This window comes from Plectropomus leopardus, chromosome 11, assembly GCF_008729295.1.
Source record: "Plectropomus leopardus isolate mb chromosome 11, YSFRI_Pleo_2.0, whole genome shotgun sequence".
In the NCBI taxonomy this organism is placed as follows: domain Eukaryota; kingdom Metazoa; phylum Chordata; class Actinopteri; order Perciformes; family Serranidae; genus Plectropomus; species Plectropomus leopardus.
In genome coordinates this window covers 25,449,639-25,476,856 of record NC_056473.1, presented here as the reverse complement: position 1 = coordinate 25,476,856, position 27,218 = coordinate 25,449,639, and the positions used below count along the sequence as shown (strand labels likewise).

General features: G+C 37.5%; 1 protein-coding gene across 1 annotated transcript; it reads left to right on the top strand.

Annotated features, from left to right (window-relative positions):
- Window positions 1-595: 595 nt before the first annotated feature.
- On the top strand, window positions 596-25,575 carry rfx4 (regulatory factor X, 4). Its single transcript, XM_042495728.1, has 18 exons — window positions 596-679; window positions 3,358-3,444; window positions 3,676-3,736; window positions 7,614-7,737; window positions 9,511-9,572; window positions 10,604-10,817; window positions 11,276-11,353; window positions 11,560-11,723; window positions 13,942-14,042; window positions 14,153-14,211; window positions 14,323-14,467; window positions 16,108-16,202; window positions 16,729-16,846; window positions 18,489-18,608; window positions 19,562-19,726; window positions 19,839-19,998; window positions 20,091-20,229; window positions 24,586-25,575. The coding sequence occupies exons 1-18, from the start codon at window positions 637-639 to the stop codon at window positions 24,856-24,858; spliced, it is 2,208 nt and encodes a 735-aa protein (XP_042351662.1). The 5' UTR covers window positions 596-636; the 3' UTR covers window positions 24,859-25,575.
- Window positions 25,576-27,218: the final 1,643 nt, after the last annotated feature.

The window sequence follows — 27,218 nt, the reverse complement described above, 5'->3', positions numbered from 1 at the left end:
AAGATGGGTTAATGGTGAATTGAGGTAGCAACAAGTGTCTGTTGGGATGTGAAATGGGAGTTAAAACGAGAAGGAAAGGCAGGAGCGGCGGTTGTGTGGGGATGTATGTTTATATGGAGCTCTGGGGTGTATAAAAACGTATTAAATGCCATAATGGAAGACGGGGAGGCCACAGTGTTAGGACTGCGTAGATCTAAGCCTCTTTTTTTTTCGTTGGGAGGGAGCTTTTCTTATTCAAAACAGCCCCACAAAAGACTTCCAGTGAGCCTTGCCACATCCCCATCTGACTTGGGGCCATTCATCAGCCTTCCAAGCCTATCAATGACATGTCCCCATCAGGGCTCCTATAAAATCAGCCCCTTTCCCATGAAACATCAGCAAACATTTTGACGGGTCTGGCTTTCCCCCCGCTGGATTTCTTGGAGTCTCTACCCCCCTTTCCTCCCTTATTCCCACCTCCCCCCTTCTCCTCCGCCAACACCACCCCTCTCTGGGCGAACCTCAGATCCTCAACATCTCCTGTGACGGGCAGTGGTCACGGAAACACAGAGCGAGACAAGGGGAGAGCCGCCGAGGTGGGGGAAACGTGCACTAAGCCATTTTCTTGGAGGAGCCAGTGTCGTTGATGGGAAGAGGATGCATTGCGGGCTGCTGGAGGAGCCTGATATGGATTCCACAGGTCAGTCCAGTTAATCTCTGCTCACTTTGATTTGTCGGGATGTTGTTGAGAAAAAACTGCTCCTGTTCAGAAACGTTGTGTGAGCTGCTTCTGCTGCTCCTTTGGAAGTCCCAAACTTTCTCATCAGAGGAAGTCTCTAAATTCTCAGCTGTTGATTTTTCACCTTTTTTTTTAAATCACTTATTTAATTTTTTAATATCTGAAGTTATTTGTTAACGAGTGTTTTGGTCACACGCATTTATGAGATGTGCTGTTATGTTATAGGAGTGTCACAGAAAGCAGGGAAAAAACCTTAAATTTCTCAGTATGGGCTTGGTCGGGTTGCTTCTTGCTGCTTTTAGTTAAACCAAATTTAATAAAAATCTCTGTACAACATTAAGAGTGAAAGAATTAAAACAGCAAGTGCACATCATATTGGACTTTAAAGAATATGCACCTGCTCTTTTTATCATATTTTTCTGTTTTTTTTAGTCTAAAATGAGACTGACAATTTATGAGTAAAATATTTTTGCATCTTATCTAATAAACTGACTGTATTATTTGGTTTTCATTAATGATTAATGTCCAATCTGACAAGAAGATTGATTTATTTTTTTTTTTAATCTTTGACTCATTTTTTTAACATAGTGAGGGTTATTAACAGAGTTAAAAATTTGGTGAAAGAATTTTAAAATCACTGAAGGAAAATCACATTTGTGCTGCTGCAGTGCAGAGTTGTTTAGCCCTGAATGTGTGTGAATAAATGAGTGAACATCCGTTTCACTTGTTGATCAAATTTAATCCAATTATTTAGATCCCCAACTTATCTGTTGCTGTGGCAAATGAAGCTTGAGATCTGAGCCTCTGTGGGGATTTAGCTCCACTTCAGTGGCTTCACTTTTTCATTTCCAGGTTTTAGTTTGTTTTGTTTTATTTCTTTCGGTGGACGTAAGCAAACACTGTCGGTAAAAGATGAGACACGTCAGAAGGCCGCCAGTGACAGTGGTGGTGTTTTATTCAGTTAAAATGCAAATGCACGGCAGTGGGTTTTTTTGTGTGTTTTTTTTTATCTGCAACAGGCATTTTAATTGGCATTTAGAGTAAAATTAATCAGTGATATTAAAGGTGATGATAATTGTGATAAATAATAGTGAAGACCATTTAAGATTTAACTACTAATGAAAATATTTCCCTTGCACAGAGAGATAAAAAAACTTCTTCCATGTCAATTCAAACTTTCTGCAAAGTCTGATCTTTTCTATCAGCACATGCTGAACATCGAGGTGTATATTTCTTTTCGAGCGTAAACTTTGAAAACGTTTGAATATCTGTGACCTCCTCTGAATCCCCCCTCGGGCTGCACCAACAGCTCGTCCTGCCAGCAGTCTGTCCTATCAACAGCTGCTGTGGTGACTGTTGTCAGTTCACATGCTAGAAAAAAAAAGATTAACACAATATAAAGAAATTTTATTTTTATGTTTTTATTTTGTTAAAGTAGCAAGTACTTTTACCTTGGTACTGTGTGTACTGTGTAAACCTTTGGAGTAGTTTTGACTGCTCGTTTCCATTTTAGGTCAGATTAGATGCTTTTCTCTGTCATATATGATCATAAACTTCGTATCTTTAGCTGTTGGTCCCTTAAATCAAAACATCTGAATTTATCTGTTGAGCTGTTGGAAATGATCTCAGATAATTTTCACTATTTTCTGACATTTTTTTTAGACTGGATTCAGTTGGATTAGATAAAATACTTTAAGTTAAGATAAATTAAGATTTAACTGGAGAAAGCTTTCGATGAGCTTTAATGTTTTGAAGAATCTTTAAAATTTATTCAAGAATAAGTTTAAGTTTTTGTTCTCCAGGGTTGATGAAAAATATTATACTTTTTTATTCCATTGCTCTGTTAAGTCATACAAGTGGCTACTAAAGAAAATGTAATTTATCATAAAACAAAAATAAAGCTCAGAAAAGTCTTTGTTGCACTCAGATGATGTGCTAAACCCTTCTTAAAAACACATCTATCAAATACTGAATGTCCTAGATGAAACAAACACATTTTAAATGGATTTCCACTTTATGTATGAGGCTGTTTCTACATGAAAGCTTTGGTGTTTTGCTGCTGCTCGGCCACAGAAAGCACACCAGTTGAGCTATTTCTAAGTAGAAATTAAAACAGGACAATGGCCTCTATTCCAGCACACTGCTTCAGTAATGTGCACAGGCTCTTTTAAGCGAGTGTGTACGCTCGTAGTCTCCTGGGAACAATGCTGGATTCCTGCCGTCCTGGTGAAAACATCTCAAATAGAGCCATGGCTGCACCGCTGCCCATACAAACGATTGTTGTCAGCTCGCCTTGTCACATTAGTGACATTTAAAGTGTCCTGTATAGGCAGTGATTTGCACTGTTTATGTAAATACAGCTTTGGCTCTATTCTGCTGCAGGAAATTAAATGAATTCACTTCAGAAAGTGAGTTTTTAAATTAACAGTGTACAAAGAAATAAAAAAAAAACTGATGTTTTAGCCAAATAACAATTTAAAGGTTCACAGTTACATCATAAAAAAAATCTTTCACCTCTGTCTAAATATAAACTTGTTTTTCTGTGTTTTACTAAGAGCTAAGATAACAGTTTGTCCACCTTTGTGATCTGTGGTGTATATTTTTTAAATTCTTTTTATTTATTTATTTATTTTTTTAAGAGAGTTGGATTGAAAGATGCCTCAACGAGAGTGAGAGTAAGCGATACTCCAGTCACACGTCTCTGGGGAACATGTCCAACGATGAACGTAAGCAAGACAAACACTGTTGCACTACTGACACCACTGTTGTTAAACCGTATTTATAGTTCATGGTTAATGTTTACTGACATTTTACCACATGGCACTTTTTAATGAGTTTATGTTTTGCACATAATCGTGTTAGTTATATAAACTGTCATTGGTTCCATTTTTGTGATGTTTAATTTACCCAAATAACTTAATTTTGCCCTAAAATGCAGAATTTGTTGTGTGTTACAGATGAAGAAAAAGAAAACAACAGAGCCTCTAAACCACATTCGACACCAGCTACTCTGGAATGGTAAGTTATTTTAATAAAAATAAATGTGTACATTATTTGCTTCAGTCGTGCAGAAAAAAATAATTGGGAAAGGTGAAAAATGAAAACAAAAAAACGTACATATTTTTATGTCAAACAGCAGTAATCAAATATTTTGAATTAATACAAAAATAATGTAGGTGAAAGGGTTTTTTAATAAAATATTACTTCACCTTAAGGTTCCACTTGCCATGAAGAGCAATAAACATTATACTGCATTTTAATCTGGGATTTTCTTTATCACGTCAGCATTCAAATTGCATTAGTTTCCAAGACACACAGAGATGACACCGTGAACACCATTTGCTTTACACACTGGCTTCCTCTCAGGCCTTATGTTGGTAATAGTGAGCCAGAAACCCAGATGTACGTGATGTCTTGCTTTTGAAATATTGGTTTTATTCCCTTTGTTTGAAAAAAAATCTAATTTTAAGTAACAACAGTAATTACACTGTAGAAATCTCAATTGTGTGGTTTTTTTTACCTTGAACTTTCACCTGATCCTGGCAATCTGTTCAGATTTCATGTTTTTTTTTTGTCCTCACGGAGGAAGTTCGATTTGAACGCTGCACTGTTGTTCAACATATAGAGTCTAAAAAAAAGGAAAAGCCTCGACATGTAACACATCTGTCACATCCGTATAGCACACAAACTGCACATGCCTGTAGTTTTTATGAACCTGCCTGTTGCACAGCCCGTGACCAATGACACCATTTACTTAACAGCTTTACAAAAGCACATAAATGAATATTTATACTGATTTAAGCTGCACAGTGGGGGGGCTGAAACCCAGTGCGAGGAACATGAGTTGGGTCAATCTACCTACATAAATGACATAAATGATATAATAATTGGCCTCTGTAATAATTTCACTGTGCTTTTTTGCTTGCGGGCACTGTATAATGAAATTTGCTGCAAATTTGGATTTTAACAAACATTTTAGCAGGATTTTGTAGGAAAATTTAACAATACTTCTGTGTTTGCAACCATGATGATGAGTTCATTGTTAAACCAGAGAGAACACAATAGGTCACACAACTGTATGACCACAATTTGCATTTGATATTCAGAAAAGTACCAAAAATTAGGTTTATATATTTAAACCAGAACAATAAAGAATAACTATTTGTGAATTAACCAGTATTGAAAATTGAGTCTAAATAGAGCTGAATGGCTGTTATCCCACTGAAAGCATTAATAATGAGTATAATCCTTTGTGACTGTAATTCAGTTCACAGCAGTCTGTGTAAACAGAAGTCAGGTCACAGAGATCATCTCTCAGTGTTTATTAACATCAATACAGCGATAGCTCATAAAACACAAGGACCAGGCTGTTATAGGACCCAAACATGTATATTTCATAAGAATAAAGTTCAATAGAAAAGGCATTTATTCACAAATGAGTAATAAGGGCACTTGGTGTAATGAACTGGTAGATCCAGATTTTTTATGTTTCCACGGTTGCGTCTCATGTTAAAGCTCTGTTGAATGACTGAATGCAGCATTGGATAATTTCAAAGGAGAACTGTCTTCGTTTGTGGACTTAGGTCTGTTATACTCCCTCTTGTTTTGTTTGATAGGACGTTTTCTGTGCTCTTTGTTTAAAAAAGAGGGGGCAGTGGACATGTGGTATGATTGTTCTGTGTCATAACTTCTGTTTTGTTTTATCATTCTGTCAAAAACAACAACAAAAGAAAAAGGGACGGGGAAATAAGGCCACAAAAGCTTAAAAAGGCATAGAAAGTATTTTTTATCAACATTATAAGTGAAGCAGTGGATACACGTTAGATTAATCAGATAAACAACTGAACTCACAAAGGATTCTAACGCATAAACAGACATGTTTTAGAAATATAAATGTAAGTAATGATGCAGATTATGCTGTGAAATTTGTTAACACTGACCCCAAATTACCTCTTCGTAATCACCTTGTCACTCATATAAACTCAAGTTTCCTCTGTTAAATGTTCAAGGGCTAATTATTGTTACAAAATGGATACAAAATACAACTAAGGGGAGCATTGCTCCTCCATCTATGGAAATACTATGTTTATTATTTCATTAATAAAGTGAAGTAATAATAATGTTTGGAACAAGTCCAAAATATTTGGAAAAATAGTTAATATGCTCACTTTTAAACTTGGCTGCCACTTTATAGTTATTAATAAATATTGAGACCTTTAAGCACTATTTTTTAGGGATAGTTTATTTCTGAGTTTGTTATCTGGTGTTTCAATTAAAAAAACGCATCAGAAATCACTGGTAATGATGCATGTGAAACTCAAGGCTCAGATTTGGGTCTGTTCTTAATTTGTTTGACTATTTGTTGTTAATTGTAAGTTATACACAAACAATGTGATTAACAATATGAGCATTTTTTTTTTTTTACTTTTTCCAACTAGCTAAAAAACATGTCAGCATATTGTATTGGCAAACTGCAAAACACAATCAGGTGTTTTATTTACAGAAAAGAGGCTTTAAAGCTGCATTGAGTATTTGTTTTGTTGGCAAAAATACTCCAAAATAGCCCTAAATCATCCCAACACTGACATATCAATGGATTATCAAGTTACAAAGTGTAAGAACGAATAATAAAAAGCACATAAAATCCAAACCTTGAAAGATAAAGCCCAATATGATAATTTAAGGCAATTATGACAAAATACAAAGTTTTTGAATATATATTATTTTAGAAAGGCATTACATATTAAGGACACACTGATGGTACTACAATTTATCAGGACATACATTTTTGTATCATCTGCTAAGCAAAGAAAATCAGTATTATGTCTACTCATGACTTGCCCCAGGGGAAGCATGCACATGGCAAATAAAAGGGGACCAAGAATAGACCCCTGGGGGACACCACAACAGAGATAAGCATGAGAGGAGGGGCCTTTATAAGCAGAGAGGGACAGAGAGATGAACCAATCCAGAGCCTCTTTACCGATGCCAACATAGTCTTTCAGATGGCTGATTATGTTTAATGTTTTAGCAAAGAGTTGACTACACACAAATGCAGAAAACACAGCAAAATTCAATTTAATTACACAGAAAACTACAGAAAGCTGTGTTTTGCTTCAGTACCAGCAAGCAACGCTTTCTCATTACAGGGAGTATTTTGATTCAGTGTTAGCATCAAATATATTGCTTAATGCAGATTTAAATAGATAACGAGTCTAAGTATTTTAATGCAACATGTTGTATGATGTACATCAGAAGCCATTTATTGAGACTCTAAAGTTATAAATCAGCACAAGGTTTTTTTTTCCACATAAAAATTACTTTAACCAAGTAGACAGTCATGCAAGACTACATTAAAGCCAACACAACCTTTTATAGTGTGGGAACTGAAAAAAAAGAAAAATCTAAAAATAAATAAAATCATTCATCATACAAGTGTAATTCAATACCACCACTTGTGTTGGGGAACTTAGTTAACAAATGCAGGTATTTTTTTATTTTTTTCAAACATTAAAGATTTTGTACTGACTGGGAGCAGTTGTTGATGTCTGTGTAATAAACTGTGATATCAGTTATATCTGTATTGTAAAGTTGTGTCCTACAGTAGACCTGCTAATTGATTGAAACATCCAATACAATCAAATTGTTTTATTTCAGACATTTATACATTCTGCTGTTATAAATGTTATCTGGCTTCCAAAACAATAGCACAATAAATTACTGCCCTTTTTTTCTTTTAACCTTTTTTTTTTTTTTTTTTTTTTACCAGAAATGCCACAACCATAAGTAGCCTGTATAAAGTTGTGATTTTCTCCTTCAAATTAACAACATTCCAACTTCCATATTTGTTATAGTGTTTTTTTTGTAAACTGATAATTCCCATTATCATTCACAGGCTAGAAGAGAACTATGAAATAGCTGAAGGTGTGTGTATCCCCCGAAGTGCCCTTTACATGCATTACCTAGACTTCAGTGAAAAGCACGACACACAGCCTGTGAATGCGGCCAGCTTTGGAAAGGTAAGATTCAAACATCAGTGAGATAAAGGTTGAACAGTCTGGCATCTCATTATTCCCACCTGCGTCCAGTTTAACCCAGAATCATTTTTAAATGTCTTGACAACACGTGATAGTCATTTAATTGCTAGCAACTCGAGCTGCAACGATAAGTCAACTAATCAATTCGTCGATCAACAGAGAAATAATCACCAGCCTTTTTGATAATTAACAGTTTTAAAACATTTGGCAGATATTGCTGTTTTCAGCCTCTCAAACATGGAAATTTCTTGCCTTTCTCTGTATCATATTAAACTGAATATTATTAGGTTTTCGACTCACAAAACAAGACACTGAAAGACATCACCTCGGACTTTCTAGAAACTAAGATAGTAATTTTTCACTGTGTCTGACATTTTATTGACCCAAATATAGTTTTCATGCAAATCTGGCAGAGAATTACATTTTCAGCCACTCAGATATGGAGATTTCCTGCTTCTCTCTGTTTTCTATCATATTAAATTGAAAATTTTGATTTTGGGACTCACAAAGCAACTTTCAGAAACTAGAACAGCCGTCTTCAGTATTTTCTATGACATAATATAGCCAAAACGATTAATCGAGAAAATAATCTGCAGATTAATTGATAATCAAAATAATTTCTAGTTGCAACCCCATTGGCATCCCTAATGTCTTAAATTAAAGTAATCTCTGCAAAATAACTACACAGGAAGATACAAAACAACATTTTGAAGTTAAGCAACAATCTAATGCACCAAATCAGCCTTGAGCATTAGTTTGGCCATTTCACGCCTGAGTTGGTCGGTTGGTTGTGTCGCAGCTCTGGCTGCTGTTGAAGTAATATCAACTGCAGCTCAGTGTGAAGCGAGCAAAGCTCTGCGGTCGTTCACTGAACACATAATCTAGAGCCAAAGGAGATGTGCTTTCGTCTGTTCCCACAACCCCAAGAAGTTGCTCAGCCTTCCTACCCCCAGCCATCCCGTGTACCCTGGACTCCGGCCCCAACCCCCCACCCCGCCCCCCCCCCCCCCCCCCCAGCTCCTGTCGGAAGATATTGAAAAAGAGAAGGGGCCTGGATTAATGTGTAATTAAAGGAAATTTGGAAGGGTGAGATGTTGCGGAATGTTAGATCAGTGGCTGGAGCAGTGTGGGGTGTCCTTTAGGAAGGCTTCATTGATTCAGGACAAAAAAACGAGAGAGGGCCCGGACTGCCTCCCTGTCTGCTCATTTATCAAGCGGGGCCTGACAGAAACTTCACAGCTTGGCCTCTTTTTTCATCCCACACAATGGAGAGCTACACTGTTTGCTAAAGTTTCTGCACCAGGAGCTGGACCAAGGAGCCAATCTCTTTGGACAAAAAGAGAGGAAAGGAAGAAGGAGGGAGTGGAGAAGAGAAAGAGAGAAGGAGAGAGAATGGCTGGGTGGGTGGATAGATGAGGGGAGACTGTTGATACAGGAAAAAAAAAGTAATACCCCTGGATGTCATAAATGGATGGCTCTCAAAGCTTTTTTTTGTCCACAAAGACCTCCCCGTTGATACAGCTATGAGATTTTCATGTCGTTCTCCAGACGAACTTTATTAAACACTTAACCTTAATTTTTGCTTGAAAATCACACAAATTTGTATTTTATAAAGATCTTATTTTGGTTCATGTGTCACCTGTTTCTCTTTACTTACATGAATTACTGTGAAAAGTTGAGATGAATTTCATATAATGCCAAAAAAAGTTCAGTTTCAGCCCACTGACGAACTTTTCTCTCTCTTACACTGAACAGATCATAAGGCAACAGTTTCCTGCGTTAACCACCAGAAGACTGGGGACAAGAGGGCAGTCGAAGTAAGCTGCTTTGGTTTTTATTTGTCATAAGCGACCCACTAATTACACACTCACTCACAAAACCTCTCCCCAAAAGTTAGAAGTCGTTTATTATCCAATGTATCCAACATGTGTTAGTGTTATGGGTAATTTATTTTGCCCCTTGTTAACAATTTTCCAAAGGAAATGCATAAAATAAAGGATGAATAACATCAAGGCATTAGATGAAAAGGAAAAACAAAAGCAAAACAAATATAGGCCAAAAAGGTGCAGGCTGATGCTTAAGCTTATTTTACCTTTCCTTTTTAATTAAATTGTCAGAGAGGTAATTAAAAAAAACCTTCAAAACTCCCTTCAACCTTGCAATTAGATATTCATTATTATTATTAATATTATTGGCCTGTTTTACAGGAAAATTTACACTTTCTGAGTAAAAGTGTTCATCACGTTTGATATTAGTAAATACCTGAAATTGTAGACTGTGTATGTTTTAAACCCTTTTATTTCTTAAACCAGTGAACAGAAATGCAACAGGGTCCCATCTCTTGTTTTTTTGTTTTAAACTAAAAATGACAAAAAAACAGGAAAATCAAAGTCAAATAAGGTCACATTTTGGTTGTTGCAAATTCTTTAAGTTAAGTTAAATACATCAAAATAAAAGCCCAGGGGATAAAATGGATGAAACCACATAATGTTAGAAGATAAACAAACACATATCTAAATAAACAAATAAATGTTAAAAGTATTTCAGCAGTTCATGAGGCTACATGCAGTTTGATATTGTGCATTTATTCATGTACGCAACAGCCACGTTTTCATGATGAGCATCCTTTTAATAAGATTTTTTTGTTTTTCTGAATGATATACACTAAATAAGAGAAAAATATGAACTTTGATTAACTAAACTTAAAAAAAACTTCCAACAAATACAAACAAATGTAGCCTGTTAGTTAAAAAGACATATATTAATTTTATTTTTCTCATTCCAAGTTTTTCTTTCACAGCCATAGTTTTTCAAGTCGTACTTAAAACTTGTCATTCACCCTCCTCAGGTACCACTACTACGGCATAGCGGTGAAGGAGACCTCTCAGTATTATGATGTGATGTACTCCAAAAAGGGAGCGGCGTGGGTGAATGAGACGGGGAAGAAAGAGGTCACGAAGCAGACAGTGGCGTATTCACCGCGCTCCAAACTGGGGACGCTCCTGCCAGAGTTTCCAAATGTCAAAGACCTAAATTTGCCCGCCAGCCTGCCAGAAGAGAGGGTAAACAGGAGTTTTAAAAGTCCATCCTTACAGCCAACTCCCCCTCCTCCCACCTCTCCCTGCCATCTTACCATCTCTGCGCCCCCTCTGGCTCCAGCCTTTTATCTGCCTCGGGACCTTCCCTGGGTTTGCATTTAGAGAAGGACCTTGAGGATTTATGTGCTGGCTCCTCACTAACTCTTAATCTTTTGGGGGAGATAATAAGATCTAGCTATGGACAAAGGACAGGCACTAGCTGTCCGGCTTTTAAAGAGGGGCCATGATTTTAAATGGTTTGTGTTTTGCTGATCTCTAAAGCTCGTTTTATATTACTCGAGCCCAGACCTGTAACATGTATTTATTGGTTCACATGCTTTGTGCAAGATTTATTCTCTTGTTTTTGTACTTTCCCCAAAGGAGAAAAAAAAATCTGGTGAGTTTGTGATGCAATTAGATTAATACTCTGTTGTTGCCCGCAGGTGTCAACCTTCATCATGATGTACAGAACGCACTGTCAGAGGATACTGGACACTGTTATCCGAGCAAACTTTGACGAGGCAAGTTTCTTCTGTTTGAAATCGTTTCACCGTCACTATTTTACCAAAATCTGTTGCAGCAAAATGTTTGACTGTATGAAACTTTTCCTATTGCTTTAAAAAATGTCAAAGGGCTTTTATTCCCTATAATAGTGAGTATAATGATGTGTGTGTGTGTGTGTGTGTGTGTGTGTGTGTGTGTGTGTGTGTGTGTGTGGTACTTTCAGGTCCAAAGCTTCTTGCTGCACTTCTGGCAGGGCATGCCGCCACACATGCTCCCTGTCCTCGGCTCCCCCACCGTGGTGAACATAGTGGGTGTTTGCGACTCCATCCTCTATAAGGCCATCTCTGGGGTGCTGATGCCCACCGTCCTGCAAGCACTGCCTGATAGGTGAGCACCTGCTGTAACCTTCACTCTTAAAGAGGTGATGTCATTTTCCCATCTGCTGTCACTAAAAATGGATGGGAGTTTTTTGGGGTTTTTTTTACTGCTCTGACTCAACAACAAAGGGTTATTTATATTTGCGCAAACCTACAGTGAGAGCTCAAGCTGCTGCACTGACAGTTTGATTTCTTCAAAGGCTGAAGAAGAACATAAGGCAGTGTACATGATTACAGAATATGCAAGAGAGGCCAAAAGATTTAAAGGCTTATCACGGGTCTTACTTCATTTTTATTATAACAATCACATAGAAGAAACTTAATCTAAATACAATGTTGAATATGCCATTAAGTAGTTGTCTTTTAACAACTGTCATTTACAGATAATCAGAATTATATGAACCTTAATAAGTATAAAGAGAACAAAATAAGTAACTCACAAGAACTGAAAGTAAAGTGATTGTTATCACTTTGTTGATTAAAGTTGTTTAACAATCTTAGGCTACCTTTATTTTCTTTATAATAAAACAATATACGTTGAAGGCCTGTGGATACTTTACTTATTACACTTTTTAAAAGCATAAAATCACAGAACTGACGGACTGCATTTCAATAAAATGTCATTCTTATGATTTCATTTTTTGACTGTCCAGTCAAATGCGATGTCGATAGAACAGCAGTAATTAAACTTGCTAAATAGGTATTTATAAAGTAATTTTTATGCATTAAAAACCATGATCAGTGATTTGATCTTTGACCCACAAAATGCACATAAGTTGTAGTTGCTGCACTCTGCTTTTTCTGTCACTAAGAGCTGTATACGTAACGCAAACCCTAAGTACAGGAGCTACAATTTTAGTGTCTTTTTCAGTTTAAACTGTTTTCATCTCTTTCTAGATTCACTTTGTATTTATTTCATTTATAGATGTTTTCAAAAGTCGAGAAAATTTTGAGTAACTCTCAAGTATTATTTTGTTGTCAGCAGCTGTGACCTAAATAAGGACTGCTTATTATCTTCATCATCATCTTCATCACTGATCTTGTCATAGTAACATTATTACTTAATTTGTTGTTTGGATCATCCTCATTCTCATTTTTACTATTTGCTATAATAAACTTACTGCAGTTTTCCTTTTCCAATAAAATCCCAAATCTCTGGGAAGCTAAGGCAATGTGCAGTAACGACATTTACCGCGGTTTGCTTTGGGTTTGGTAGGATTTTGCACAATTTTTATATCCTAGATTTAACCAGAAACTTTTGTCACAAGATGAACCAGATATCCAAAGATTTAATTTCAATCATTACTCATTTTTAATCAAGATTATATTTACTGCAGTTACACTTTTGCAGAGCAGTATATTATATTGTAGGGGTGGGGTATTGATACAGCAGAGTATCGCAATACACAGTATTGATTTTTTAAATATATAAAATAGTTCATTTACAATACATAAGTTAAAATGTTGGTAGCCTACTGTAAGAACAAAATCAATGATTGACGTGAAATTACCGGCTCTATTTTTTTAGATAGATTAAATGTTGGCTAAGCTTTCTTTTAGTAACATCCATTGTAGTTGAAATAAGGAAATAATAAATAATACTCAGCATATCGCAGTACATTTAAAACCACAATAACTTAATATCATGACTTAAATATTCTGATAATATCATATCACGAGGCCTCTGGAGTGTCCCACCCCCATTATACAGCTATATGAACACCATCATTTCAGTGTATTATTGTGTAAAACAAATTGTTGTTTCAATTTCATAGCACAAAATCGACTAACTGTTAAATGATTTGTCATGGAAAAACACGATAAATTATCTGTTTCCAGCTTCCGAAAAGCTAGATTTAATGTTTGTTTTTTTTTATCACAATATATGAAAGTAAACCGTTTGTTGAGTGTGAAAGTTCATTTTTGTGCTTGGAAAAGGCATTTTGACTCAAGGTCCACTTATTGGCTTTTCTGTTGCTTTTCTCCACATCACATTCTCCCTTAATAGGTTGAGGTCATTCATTGAATATTTTTATGTTTTGGTCGGACAAAGGAAGTAATTTGAGGACACGGCCTTAAGTTCTGAAAACTTGAAGACTTTTTTTTATAAAAATATTTTGTGACATTTTATAGACCAAAGGATTAAGAGAATAATATGCAGTTTAACCCATATTTGACACAATTGTTATAAATTAAGGTATTCATTGTGTTTTCTCCCATTCACACAGTTTGACTCAGGTTATTCGAAAATTTGCCAAACAGCTCGATGAGTGGCTTAAAATAGCACTTCACGACCTTCCTGAAAACCTGAGGAATATCAAATTTGAATGTAAGTATAAAATCCATATCTCATAATAATGGTTTACATCTTTAAAAAAAAGTTGAAATTGCTGAAAGTCATGCCACTGACTGTGTTTTTTCTCCTTTTTTTGTTTGCAGTATCCAGGAGATTTTCTCAGATTTTAAAGCGGCAAACATCATTAAATCATCTATGTCAGGTGGCTATCGTGGTCTGAATGTTTTTTAATAAAATCCATATGAACAAACACAGCTGATAAGGGATATGGGTATGCTCATGTAAGTAATATTGTCGATTTATCTTTCCCCAGGCGTCGCGGACTGTGATAAACAGTGCTGACATCACCTTTCAAATGCTGGAGGACTGGAGGAATGTGGACTTGAACAGCATCACCAAGCAGACACTTTACACCATGGAGGACTCACAAGAGGAGCACAGGCAGCTTATTATCCACTGTAAGTCCACGCTTTTAAACCACTTAAACACGCCCGGCCAGACAGAGAATTACACTTTACTGCCACACAAACGACACAACGAGGGACAATCATTCCCACGACCAGCAGAGTCAAAGTACTAATGATGGAGACCAAAAGGTTAAACAAGTTCACTCTCCTCTGAAACACCCTGCAGAGCATCTCCAATTCACCGCAGCCTCACCCCTCTGAATCGGTCCTGACGGGATCAGAGGTCACAGATACGTAGAAGTTGTTGCATCAAGAAACTTTTCCTGTTTTTTTTAGTTTTCAAGTGATGACAAATCCTGGGCCTCATGCACAAACATTTTCTTAACTTTTTCTTAGATTTTATCTTCGTTTATAAAAAAATAAGAGAAGTCTACTCCAGATAAACCAAACGTTCTTAACCATCAAAATCTGCTCTTAACCAGGTGTGCTCAATGATGAATCCCACTTTATTATAAGGTTTTGTGCTGTGTGCAGAGACTCTGGCACATGAACAAGATTGGAGAGATGCCACTCAGGAGGTCGTAAGAAGAACAACTTTGGCAATATCGAAATTGCCGTACTGTTAAATAAACAATAAGTTAATGTGATTTTCCCGAGTGTCAGTACTGGTGTTACAGGAAAATCAAAACCCAGCAATTACAAAGTGTCAGCAGCAGTGGTGGAGAAAATATTCAGATCCTTTTCTCAGGCTAAATTACAGTACTAATACCACACCATAAAATGACTCTGTTACTAGTAAAAGTCCTGAATTAAAAATGTTATTGTATGTTTGCAAGTACAATCAAGGAAGTGTGTTGAAAATATTAAAATTAGTACTCATGCAGAATAATTAAAATAATTAAAAGGAAAAGCAGCAAGTCCTCATACATATATGAGAAGCTGGAAAAATGTTTTTTTTCTGTATGAAAAAATGAACTTAAACAATTACAAAAAAAGGCTTTTTTTAAAGAATTACTTATTAATTGATTAAATGTTTCAGCTGCACTTGTATGTTTTCATATGGTTTGTGTGGAAAAGGAAATTTTTAAAGTAATGAGTAAGTTATTAAATTATAGTAGTGGAGTAAAAAGTACAATATATCCCTCTGAAGTGAAGTGGGATAAAAGTGGAAAGTGGCATGGTGTTAAAATATTCAGGTAACAATAAAGTTTCCCAGATTTGTACTTGAGTGACAGTACTTAGTTACATTCCAGCACTGGTCAGCAGAGGGACGCACAGTAACTGAAATTACAGTAATTGGGATCAGTGAACCATGTATGGTTGTATTTCTTTAGGCCTGAAATGTAATAATTCAGTCATTAAATGACTCTGAAACATTATCTAAATTTGATTAAATGATATTCATGCACTTTTTAAAAAGTTCATCACTTATTTGTCCTTGTGCAGGGCAACAATTTGACGCCTATTCTCATATCTTGGTAAGAGCGCTCTCGACCACTCGTAAAATGTTCTTTTAACTAAGAGAGGAGCAAAATTTAAAGAAACAAAGCATTGATGAATCCCGTAAATCAGCGGGTATTGACAAAATAAGAACAAATTGTGGATACAAACAAAATAAGAGGAAACTTTTATGTGAGTGGTTTCTTGCATGAGGCCCACTGATTAACCTGACGTTGTCCCTCCTGCCACAGTGTATCAAGAGTTTGACCGTCTACTGGAGGAGCAGTCACCAATCGAGGCGTACATCGAGTGGCTGGACTCGATGGTTGACCGCTGTGTTGTCAAGGTCAGACAGATTTCTTTTTTAAACTCATTTCAGGGAAACAGGTGTTTAAACCTGGTCTGACTCAGCATTTCTGCATAAAGTTTCTGTGCTTTCATAAAGTCGATATATTTTCAGAGTTTGCCAAGTAGTGTTTTTAACTAAATGTTTGAAGTGTTTGCGCAGCACAAGTCTGATTACTTTCCCCTTAAAAAGACACCTGCGGCTGAAAGCCACTCGTCTCTGCGTGTCTTTCTTACACAGAGCCACTTACGCTGCAATCCTCCCAGTTAATGATGTCTTCAAGCTTCCCATTTGCGTCCATTATGTGCCAGATATGGGCTTGTAAAATTTGGTCGCCCTGGCAACGTCTTGGACTGCCCAGACAATAGTTCAATAGGAAGGCGTGTCCCCGGGGGCAAATTAAATAGTTGACTTGTTGACATGTTTTTCGTTCCTGAGGGTTAAGCCCCAATGTGGACCCAGGGGTTAATTCTACCCCGGCATCCCGACCCTTCCCCCTCTTTTCTCATGGAAATGTTCTCTCTAGGTGGCAGGGAAGAGGCCCGGGTGCCTGAAGAAGGTGGCCCAACAGTTCCTGCTGATGTGGTCGTGTTTTGGTACCAGAGTCATCCGGGATATGACCCTCCACAGTGCGCCCAGCTTCGGTGAGCTGCTATTGCTTTGTCATCATTCCTGAATGCAGCAGACGGGAAACACACAACGTTGACAGTGCCGCACGAATATACAGAACAGTCACTTTGTAGATCATTGAGGCCCGTTCACACAGACCAGAGACACATAGTTTCATCCAATCAGATTGGATTTCTGAATATATTCTATTTGATGTTTTAAAGAAATTATACTCAACTTATGGCCGAATCTGATTGACACTGGGAAATGCTTTTGGCCTTTTAGTATCCACAAGGTGCTGGAGTTCAGAAAACAGCATCAAAAACGAGAGAAATTTCCTGAAACTTGCATATGTCCCGAAAATCAAGAAATTTCCTAAAATCCTAGAAATGTCCTGAAGTCCAAGAAATGTCCAAAAATCTGAGAAATGCCCTGGAAATCCAAAAAATATTCCTAAATCCTCAAACTGACCTTCATTTGTCAGACAGAAACAACTTCTTACATTACAAACAAAATCCAAGGCTCTACAAATAAAATCTTCCGCAATAAAAGCTTCTTAAACCCAACTTAAATATTATCAGTCGAAAAGAACTCATCATTAAAGTGTAGCTCTTAAATTGCCATAAAATGAGCACGAAAATATGAAAAAAGAGAGATGTGATATACAATGTGATCTTTTATTTATAGCCTGCTTCTCATGGGGCAGAATTTAGTTGTGTCTCATGAGGCGATATGAATGTAATTTAGATTTATACTAAATCTTTAATTCTTTACTTATATATGAGGAATTATTCACGGGGAACATCATATTTATTACACTGTTTCGAAAAATTAACAGAATTGCCATTGATCCTTAGAAAGTCTTAAAGGCATTGATTGATTTACATGACATTTACGTCCACATCACAACTGAACTGAAAACTGGTGCACATGTACGAACTCCATCCAGGGTTCAGTGCAACCAAATATACATTTCTAGAATCCTGCACTGTATGTGTCTATGGTAAAAAGAGAGGAGAAACAAGTGAAATAGCTGCTTTAATAGCTTGTCGTGCACCACCAAGGTTTGCAGTAAGTGAAGAGTAGTAAAAATAAAAAGGAAAGATAATGGCTTCTCTTTCCTGTCCTTGTGTCCTTTGACCCTGTCTGTGAATATCAAAGACACAGCTGGTCGCAGTGTTTTGATAAAGCAGGTCTCTGTGCACAAACAGCTAATTAACAAAAGCCGCCCCTCCCCTCTCCCGACATGTTTGCCTGTCTTTTCCATTTTATGACCGGTCAGTATTACACCCTGCTCCCTTGAATGGCCACAAGTGTTTATTATGCACACGGCGGCGGCAGCAACCCGCACAATGACACAATTGTGACACTCCCTCACATGCCACAATCTCATCTTCCATGCGACCCCTAGGTCAGCTGACATATTTCTGGCACTGACTCGGTACATGGAAACAAGCGCACTTGCTTCTTTTTAATAACAGCGGCCCTCCTGTCAGTCTGCAGGATGTGATGTCATCACTCAGATGCTTTTAGAAACGGTCATCATTTATGTCCTATCCCTAAATGTTGACAGCCATTTTTTTTAACACACAACTGAGTCTCACTGTCAGCATGTTTTGACACACACTGTCTTCCATATGACCTCTGAGTCTTTGGTATCTGTCCGTCTGTACGCAGGTTCCTTCCACCTGATCCACCTCATGTTTGATGACTACGTGCTTTACCTGCTGGAGTCCCTGCACTGCCAGGAGAGAGCCAACGACCTCATGAGGGCCATGAAGGGAGAGGGCAGCACAGGTGAGACCGCTACCTGGAGGTCTGATCAATAATCAACGGCCATGCAGCTGCAAAAATGTCTTGTGTGCATACATGTTAAATTCATGGGGGTCGCAGGGGTCACTTCCCCCTTTAATATTTAGAACATTTGCATTTGCATCTCCCCCAATGACAACATGAAAGTGGCATAGGACAGAATTATACACACTTATGGCATAAATTTATGCAGAAAAAGCACAAATTGGTGCATAAAAGTATACAAGAATGCTAGAAATTAAGTATTTGATGCTCAAAATTTTCTGTCAGTAGACCGCCAACCTCCCCATTTATAGGTGTCACCCCACATTGTTTAAAAAAAAAAAAAAAGTCACGCCCTCGCTTGTGTAGTTGAAAAATGAGCAGGTTGTGTTATTGGAAATCAGTTGTGTGCTGTTACTTGTTTTAAAAACAAAAATCCCAAACTGATGTGATAAAATTTTAAATAGCTTTAACGTGTTTGACTAGTTTGTAAGCAGCAGCATACAATTATATAACAGTAAACTTGGTTTACTGAAGTTGCTAAAACTTAGGAAAATTGATGTAACTAAACTTGTCATTTTAAGCTGCAATAACTTCACAAAATTATGTAAACAGAACTGCATTTTCAGTAAACTTAAACTCATGTCAATTAGAGATTAAGTACATACAAATTAAGATTAATGGTTATATTTACTCATATTTCACATAGAAATGGGTTTCCTAGTTGTATTTAACTAAAATCGACTTTTTTCAGATTTTACAGTGTTTAGAAAACTTTGCGAACAAACACGACATGCGAGTATCAGCAGCAAAAAATGAGTTGAGCGCTGACATGTATAAATTAATCATCCATTGTTTTAACTGGTTACTGAAAGATCTGTGAGCGTTTTATTCTTCTGCGTATTTTATTGTTTTATCAGACTGCCTGTTGATCTGTCTTTTCTTGACACCTTCAGCAGAGAGAGAGGAGGAATTCACGCTGACAGAAACCACCCCCACCTCCCCGTCTCCAGGATCCTACTCCCCTGCTCGGTCAGTCCACTCTGTGGGCGTCTCCGCGGCCAGCTCCCCCACAGCAGCCGTGTCCCCAGAGTACACCGGAGTCGCCGCCACCACCACAGGTGAGTCAGGCCTCGCAGTCACACACAGACATCCTAAATAAGCGGAAGTCTCACCGCACATAGTTTCTTTGAGCCAACACATTTTCTCTGTGTCCATATATGTGTCTACCAGGCGCTGTTCAGTCATATACCTGGTCCCTTACATACACAGTGACAACAGCCGGCGGCTCCACACCAGAGGCCGGACAGCAGCTGTCCTGCATGAGGAGCAGCGCTCCAGTCCCACCTCCATCCTCCACCCACCGGATGCCTGTCTACAGAGAAGAGCATGGGTAATTAGGATTTTTGAGTGAAAATTCATAATCTTTTAAATTTGGTTGAAGGGTTTCTTTAATGGGTTTTGACCTGCTTCCTCCCATTTTAGGTATACTGGTAGCTACAACTATGGCAGCTACGCCAACCAGCATCCTCACTCCATCCAGAGCCAGTATCCCAGTCTGGCCCATGAGCCGGCGATCCCCGCCCCCCTCCACTACTCCGCCTACCACCGGTCGTCTGCACAGGTCAGTCATCAATTAAGGAATTTGCTCAGTGAATGTGAAACAGTATGTTTTTAAACATACAAAAATATCATCAGTAAAACTGACTCCAACATTCAAAAGTACAACTAATCATAAAATAACTTAAAGAAAAATAACACAACGGCTAAAACACTGCTGTTTTTAGAGAATGACTTTTATTTTATTGTAGTGCACCCTTTAAAACCAGGATGATACTGATATTACATCAAAAATCTAATATGATATCTAGTCTCATATCACATAATTGATAAAAATATCAATATATTGTTCATCCCTATTCCATGTTTATACAGGACTACATGTATGTTTAAAGTTACATTGGGTCAAAGTGGACTAAGTTTCAGTGCTGAAGGAAGTATTCACATACTTTGCTTAAGTAAGAGTATTAATAACACACTGTAAAAATACTTTTTTACAAATAAAAGTCCTGCATTTATAATTTTACTACAGTAAAAGTATGTAAGTAATATGATCCAAGAAAATGAAGTAAAAGTACTCAGTGCAGAAAAATGTTGCCTATAGCTGTTGCACTTTAATATGTAATATCATTGGATTATTATGAGTCATGCATTAATGCAGAAGCATGATTTTGTGGTTGTGGTTTGGTTGAGGTGGAGCTCTTTTTTAAAAATTTTGTATCAGATTGCAACTGATTATTTTCATTATGGACTAACTTGCTGATTATTTTCTCCATTAACTGATGGACTGTTTGGTCTGTAAAAATTCTGAAAACAGTAAGAAATGCATTCATGATTACCCATAGTATAGTAGGTAATACTCATAAACTTTTTCTAAATTTTGTATGTTCTTTATGCAAAAAACCCCAAAAACTAGTAACTTAAGCTGTAAAATCAGCTGTGACGTAAAAAGTTTTTTTTTTCTCTCTGAGTAAAGAAGAAGTGTAAATTGGCATAAAAAGAAAAGACTCGAGTAAAGTACAAGTACCTTAAATTTGTACAGTACTTGAGTAAATGTACTTAGTAACATTCCACCACTGCTAAGTTTTAACTGCTTGACATATTATCTTAAAATGCAAAGTAACAGAAGTTTCAAGGTAAATGTGGTGGAGTAAAACATTCAGTATAAGTATGAAGTAACATAAAATAAAAATACTAAAAAAAAAACATTAGTAACTCAAAACTGTACTATTTTACTTGAGTAAGTGTATGTCATCAATTTTCACCAGCAAGAACAGCGTCCGGTGAAAGTTGCAGATTATTTTAATGTCCACAAAGAGGGATGAAACTCATCATCACACCAGTAACAAAAACAAAATGGATATGATGTTTGTGATAAGACTGTGTGTGAATGTGAGTGTGTAAACTGTGTGTATCCAGAATACAGAGCAGAGTGCAGTTGTGCTTTGTTGTTTATGTACATTGTAAACGAGGATAAGAGGAAGACACATACGTGCATAAATGTGCCCAGAAAGATGTTTGAAGATACAACATGTACATGATTATGGATTTTTATTGAACTTTTTTATTGAATTTTATTGAACTTTTTTCACTTAAACAGTGTCACATAGTCATTAAACCACATGCCTCATACATAATGTAAAACTATAAATCACTAAATAGGAATAATAATAATAATAATAATAATAATAATAATAATAATAATAATAATAATAAATATTAGTAATGATAATAACATTAAAAAAAATACACATAATTAAAAAAAAAAATGTAAAAATTTTTTTTAAATTAAATTTTAAATAAAAAACATAAAAAATAAGTCTATATTCCTACATGTATTTGCATCAGGTCTATTCTGATCCACAAGAGGTTAGCTCTCAAAAGATTACAGAGATGTAAAAGGGGATGTGTGGAAACGCTTTGTACCGCAGAAAAGTAAATAGAAGACTGAAGGTCTGAATGTGTGAAAAAGGTTTTCAGGATGAGATGGATTTGCTGATTTTACAGCACATTTAGCGACTGGTGTGAGTTTACTCTTTTGATAGCAATTTCCTGTGAAGGGCCCTCCAGCCTCTGCTGCCTTTATAGTGGGAGGAGATCAGCTGGGCCTCAGCGGTCGCAGTGTTTCTAAAAGTCCCCGAATCACCCTCTCCACACAGCGGAAGCAGACAGTGAAAGGTGGCTCGGCCGGGGCCAAGAGGGGCCCTGCTCAGTTACTCCTCTTTCCAGCTCTCAATAGTCTCTTCATCTGTTTGAGCCAGTAGCCACAGAGCAGGGCAAGGGGGCGTTTATTAAAATATTGTTATTCAATGGTCTCTTTTCTGCTTGTGAACAAGAGGCAGCTGAGCCGTCTGTTCTGCTCTCTGACCTGCACTGACTGTCTTTTTCCATGCCGTGATCCCTCATAATGGAATCGACTGTCGTGTTTATATTTAGTGAGAAAAGGGAAACGGGTCCTACTTCCACTTTTTTTTAAGCCCGTCTGAGCTTAAATCGGGCACAATGCCTGCGCTTTGTCTGTGTGAGAGGTTGGGGATGGAGCTGAGGCGAACACAAAACCTTGTCGGATCCCCATCTGTCCAAAATATTTTTGTCAACAGGCAGATTTAGTCAGAGCTGTTGGGGTTCAGTCACCATAGGCAACAAAAATAACACAGGAAAAACACTTTTTCAGCTGAGCTGATGTCTAATTTTCTTAAATGGCTTAATTTTCTATTTTCACCACTGTGATACAACTTGTGAAGCAATTTCCGCTTACAGGAAATTACCACTGACAGGGTCAGTTCACACCCGACGCTACATGGCCAACAGAGCATCAAATATGATATCAGCAGGGCTGTGGCTACCTTTGAGGACACTGAGGTCTCGTCCTCTCTAAATGTTGTGTTGTGTGTTGGTTTCAGTGACCTGGAGTGAGTTCATATAAGACAATTAAAAAGTTGCACATGATGAGTATTTTACAGACTGGTTCAGAACCAGCAGTGGAAGAAGTATTCAGATCAGTAACTCGAGTAAAGGCAGCAGTACCGCAGTGTAGAAATAAATATGACAATTCATGTGCCAAAGTTTTTGCTGACTTTCCAAGTTATTGTTCCAGCCTTATTTCAGGGCTCTGGTGAATTTTCTTTGTCAATAATTAATTTTTCCCGTTATTCGGACACCGCATGAATGCGATGTAGGGCTACAGCCAGCAGCTGAACAGCTTAGCTTTGCATAAATACCAGTAACAGGAAGAAAAAGACTCTTTCTGAAGGTAACAAAGTCTGTTTACTGGCACCTCTTGAGCTTACTAACATATTGTATCCTGTTTGTTTAATCTGTACAGAAACTTGAGTGAAAACATGTTCTTCTTGATTAGGATTACTTACTATTTATTCAGACTTTGCCTGACGTATTTATAGTTTAATAGCTTCAAGTTGCATTTATCAACAAGAAACTCTAAACGTTTCTACACAAATATAATCACCTTCGCATCTAACCTACAAAGTTGGCAGTGATCTTATCCTGAGCTGAAACAAGCCCAAAGATTAGAGAGTATATTATTTAAAAAGCGTGCAACAGATCAAGTCTTTTTTCTTTTTTTTCTTAAATCGACAAACATTAAAGCTATTCAATCCCAGCAAGTCGACACTTAATTCCCCAGATCCACTTTGTTTTAACTAAACCGACGGCATCCAATCAAGTTGCAGGAGAGAACCATAAAGACTTAACGTTATGTTACTGTAGGAAAAAATGATTCCAAAGTTAATTTAGTTTGCTTACAAAAACTATGCTGTGCTCAATAAAAACAACTAAATTGTTAAGACAACAAAACTATTTTAACAAATAAAAATTTTGAAAAGCATTCATAATTTTTGTAACTGTTAAATATTATTACTTTCTTGTTAAAATGGCCTTTCATTTGACTCGAAACTCAAAGTTTCACATGTGGGACTTGATTCGGGACCTGCCTGTCTTGACTTGGGACTTTAATTGGGACTGAGTGCAAAGACTTGAGACTCAATTGTGAGTGAGTCTCACACACACACACACACACGCACACACACACACACACACACATATATATAATTTAATTTTTCCCTTTCTGGAAAGGTGTGCCTGCCTGTTTATCCAGAGTCTGTGTGTATATTTAACTATTTAGTCGTTTACTGTGGTCACAACCAACATGGGAAGTTGGGAGGATGGATGTTAGGAAGGTTAGTGGGATTTTAGTTGGGATTTTGTTCTTTTTCCTTAATGCAGACACTCTGACATAACTGATTGTTGATGCACTACTATGTACTGTCTGCAAAAACTGAATAAAAACGTGGGAAATTACAAAACAAAAATAATTTTCAGTGGAAGCTCTGTCTATATTTTATGCTTCTCTCAATAGGTGTCACTAGATCATCATAAATTCTTTCCTCATCTTCCTCCACAGTACCAGCTCAACGGCCAGATGTCCCGAATGGAGCCTTGCCTGATGGGCAGCACTCCTCGGTTGCACCCTGCACCTGTCGCCCCCCGGTGGCCAGATGTGTCACCGGCTAACAGCTGTTACACCAGCCCACCTATGCATTCATCCCGCTATGCCACCTCTGGGGACATGTACTCTCCCCTCGGCCCACGCAGGAACTCAGAGTACGAACACTCGCAGCATTTCCCCGGCTTTGCTTATATCAACGGAGAGGCCACCACCGGATGGGCCAAATAGCCTGTAAACACCGCTCTGGACAGCCGTGTACAAGCTCCAGGCCTGCCACACTGGTGGATGCAACACTTCTAATCAAGTGCATCCAAAAAACTGGGAGCAGAGAGTGAAGGGTACCGTGCAAGGTTATAGGAATCATTGTATGAACATACAGACAATTTTTTTTTAAAAATCACTGATGATTGTGGTGTAACTTGTGCGGAGGTTTAACTAAAGTTTTGCTCACTGCTGGAGGAAAAAAAATCAAATCATATAGGTTGTCAAAACCTGCAGCAAAATCATTTTAAGAGTGCAATGCTGCTGCCAAGCTGTGCCTTTGTTTTAAGGAATGTACACCTCTGTTTCCCTCGCCAGTCTCACGAATCAGCACACACATCCCACCAACGGTCAGTCACTTCTGTCAGTGACTGACGGATCAGTGTGCTGTTAGCTGTCACTGACGCCGGTATAATCTCAGTGACCCCGCTGTCTCCTCTTGTTGCCGTCAGCATCTTGTCGTGGGCTCGCTGCAGCAGCTTTGTTTGCTGCAGCATGTGGATGAACTGTACTGCCTTAATGTTCTTTTGGGACACCAGTTACATACAGTGGCACAAAGCCAAAATATACAACATCATAACGACAGATATGAACTCCTTGATCAGTATCTTAAGGTGTCTCCATCTTGGATAGTTTTTTTTAATAATTGAATGCTGTGACTCAAAAACAACTGTACGAGTGTATTCTGTCGCAAGCTTTTTTGCTGTTTTCCTGTGACAATATATATATGTATATAAATGCATATATACATATATATATAATATGTATTTTCTGTAACTTTGTAACATGGTGTATTCTTTATTTTCTATGTTACAATTGGTACTTTGTTCTCTGTTTTGTATGGTTAGTGAAAGACGCATTAACCTAGGGTTGTGTGTTTTATAATGCACTCAAAGCTACTGAGGACCTATTACCCTATGGGTATTTATAAAAAAGGGAATTATCAAAGTGTACAGTAACATGAAGTCTAGTCACTTTTCTGTAAATAAAAGCACTGGAAACCGTCTGTGGTGACAATTTAAAATCTTTTTGAAATTGGTCTGTTTTTTCCAACACTTTGAACTTACAGGTCCCATTTGTGGGATTAAGGGGGATACATTGGTGAAGTAGGGAGTGGCTCCTTGTCCAGGGAGTCTGCCATGTTGCACTGCCATGTTTTTACAGTAGCCCAGTATGGAAAAACCAAACACTGACTCTAGACAGGGAAATTTTCTGTCTCTGTGTTTTTGCATAAGCCCCTTAGCGATGAGCCAAACAGCATTTGAAAAACACAAATTTATAATGTGAAACTGCTTCATTCTGTGTTTTCACCTGTTTAAATCACTAGGGCCGTTGTTTTGGAGAGGAGGAGACCTCTGCAGAGAAACCAGCTCCCAGTAAAAACGTCCTTAACCTCTGGATTTTAATTTATCTGAGTAAAAAAAAAAGATACATAAGTAGGTGCTGGGCTAGCACCATGTGAATAGTATAGGAGAAGCACTTATTTATAAATTGAAACTGCTTTAGTCATTGTTTTTACTGGTTTTATTCACCTGGTCGTTTTGTTTTGTTTTTGTTTTTTTTAGAGAGAGAAAAAGATACTACCGATAATTAATCTTCTGGTAAAAACCTCCCGAAGAAAACAACACTGAAGAAATTCTAACCAGGAGTTCATGTTGGGCACATAGAAGACATTTCAGCTGGTTGCAATCAGTAATCCTCACCGCTACGCAACATTAAATCTTACACCCTGCTCCTTTAAATAAACACATTACAGCATCTCTTTAGTTATAATAATCAATTTATGCACTTGAGAAAAATCTTTAATAACATTGATCCGTATTTCCATTTGTTCTATGTTTAACTATAAGACAGCTGTTAATATTTTAAATAGAATTAATTATATTCAAATTATTATCCAAATATGTTGTTAATAACTACTGACATTTACTGCCTTTAAAAGATTCATCATGCCACTTTTGCTTCCCATCAAATCTCCATTTTACGTTTCGATGTTGGAAAAGCAAAAACATTTTCTGAAGTCGTCTGAGCCGATTGTTCGTTCTCGCTCCATGCAGTGACAACACAGTGGGGGGTTGGGCCAGCAGCACAAGGGCCACACTGCAGAAAGAATGACATTTCTATAGAGAGAATGTCCTGCTGTGCTGGGGTCATTGCACCTCAGTCCCGTAACCTCTGACCTCTGACCCCTCCGAGATGTATATATTGGAACATAGATCCTCTGTGTTGTGACTCTCTGAAATCCTGCTGGATTCACAACTGAGATTTTGAATGCAGAAAAACCTTTTTATTGCAAAGAAACGGCGACCCACTACAGTGGTTTAATC

Coding starts and splice junctions, on each gene's coding strand:
- rfx4 (XM_042495728.1), top strand. CDS start 637: ATGCATTGCGGGCTGCTGGAGGAGCCTGATATGGATTCCACAG. Junction 7,738..9,510: donor ATGCGGCCAGCTTTGGAAAG/GTAAGATTCAAA, acceptor TACACTGAACAG/ATCATAAGGCAACAGTTTCC. Junction 11,354..11,559: donor TCCGAGCAAACTTTGACGAG/GCAAGTTTCTTC, acceptor TGGTACTTTCAG/GTCCAAAGCTTCTTGCTGCA.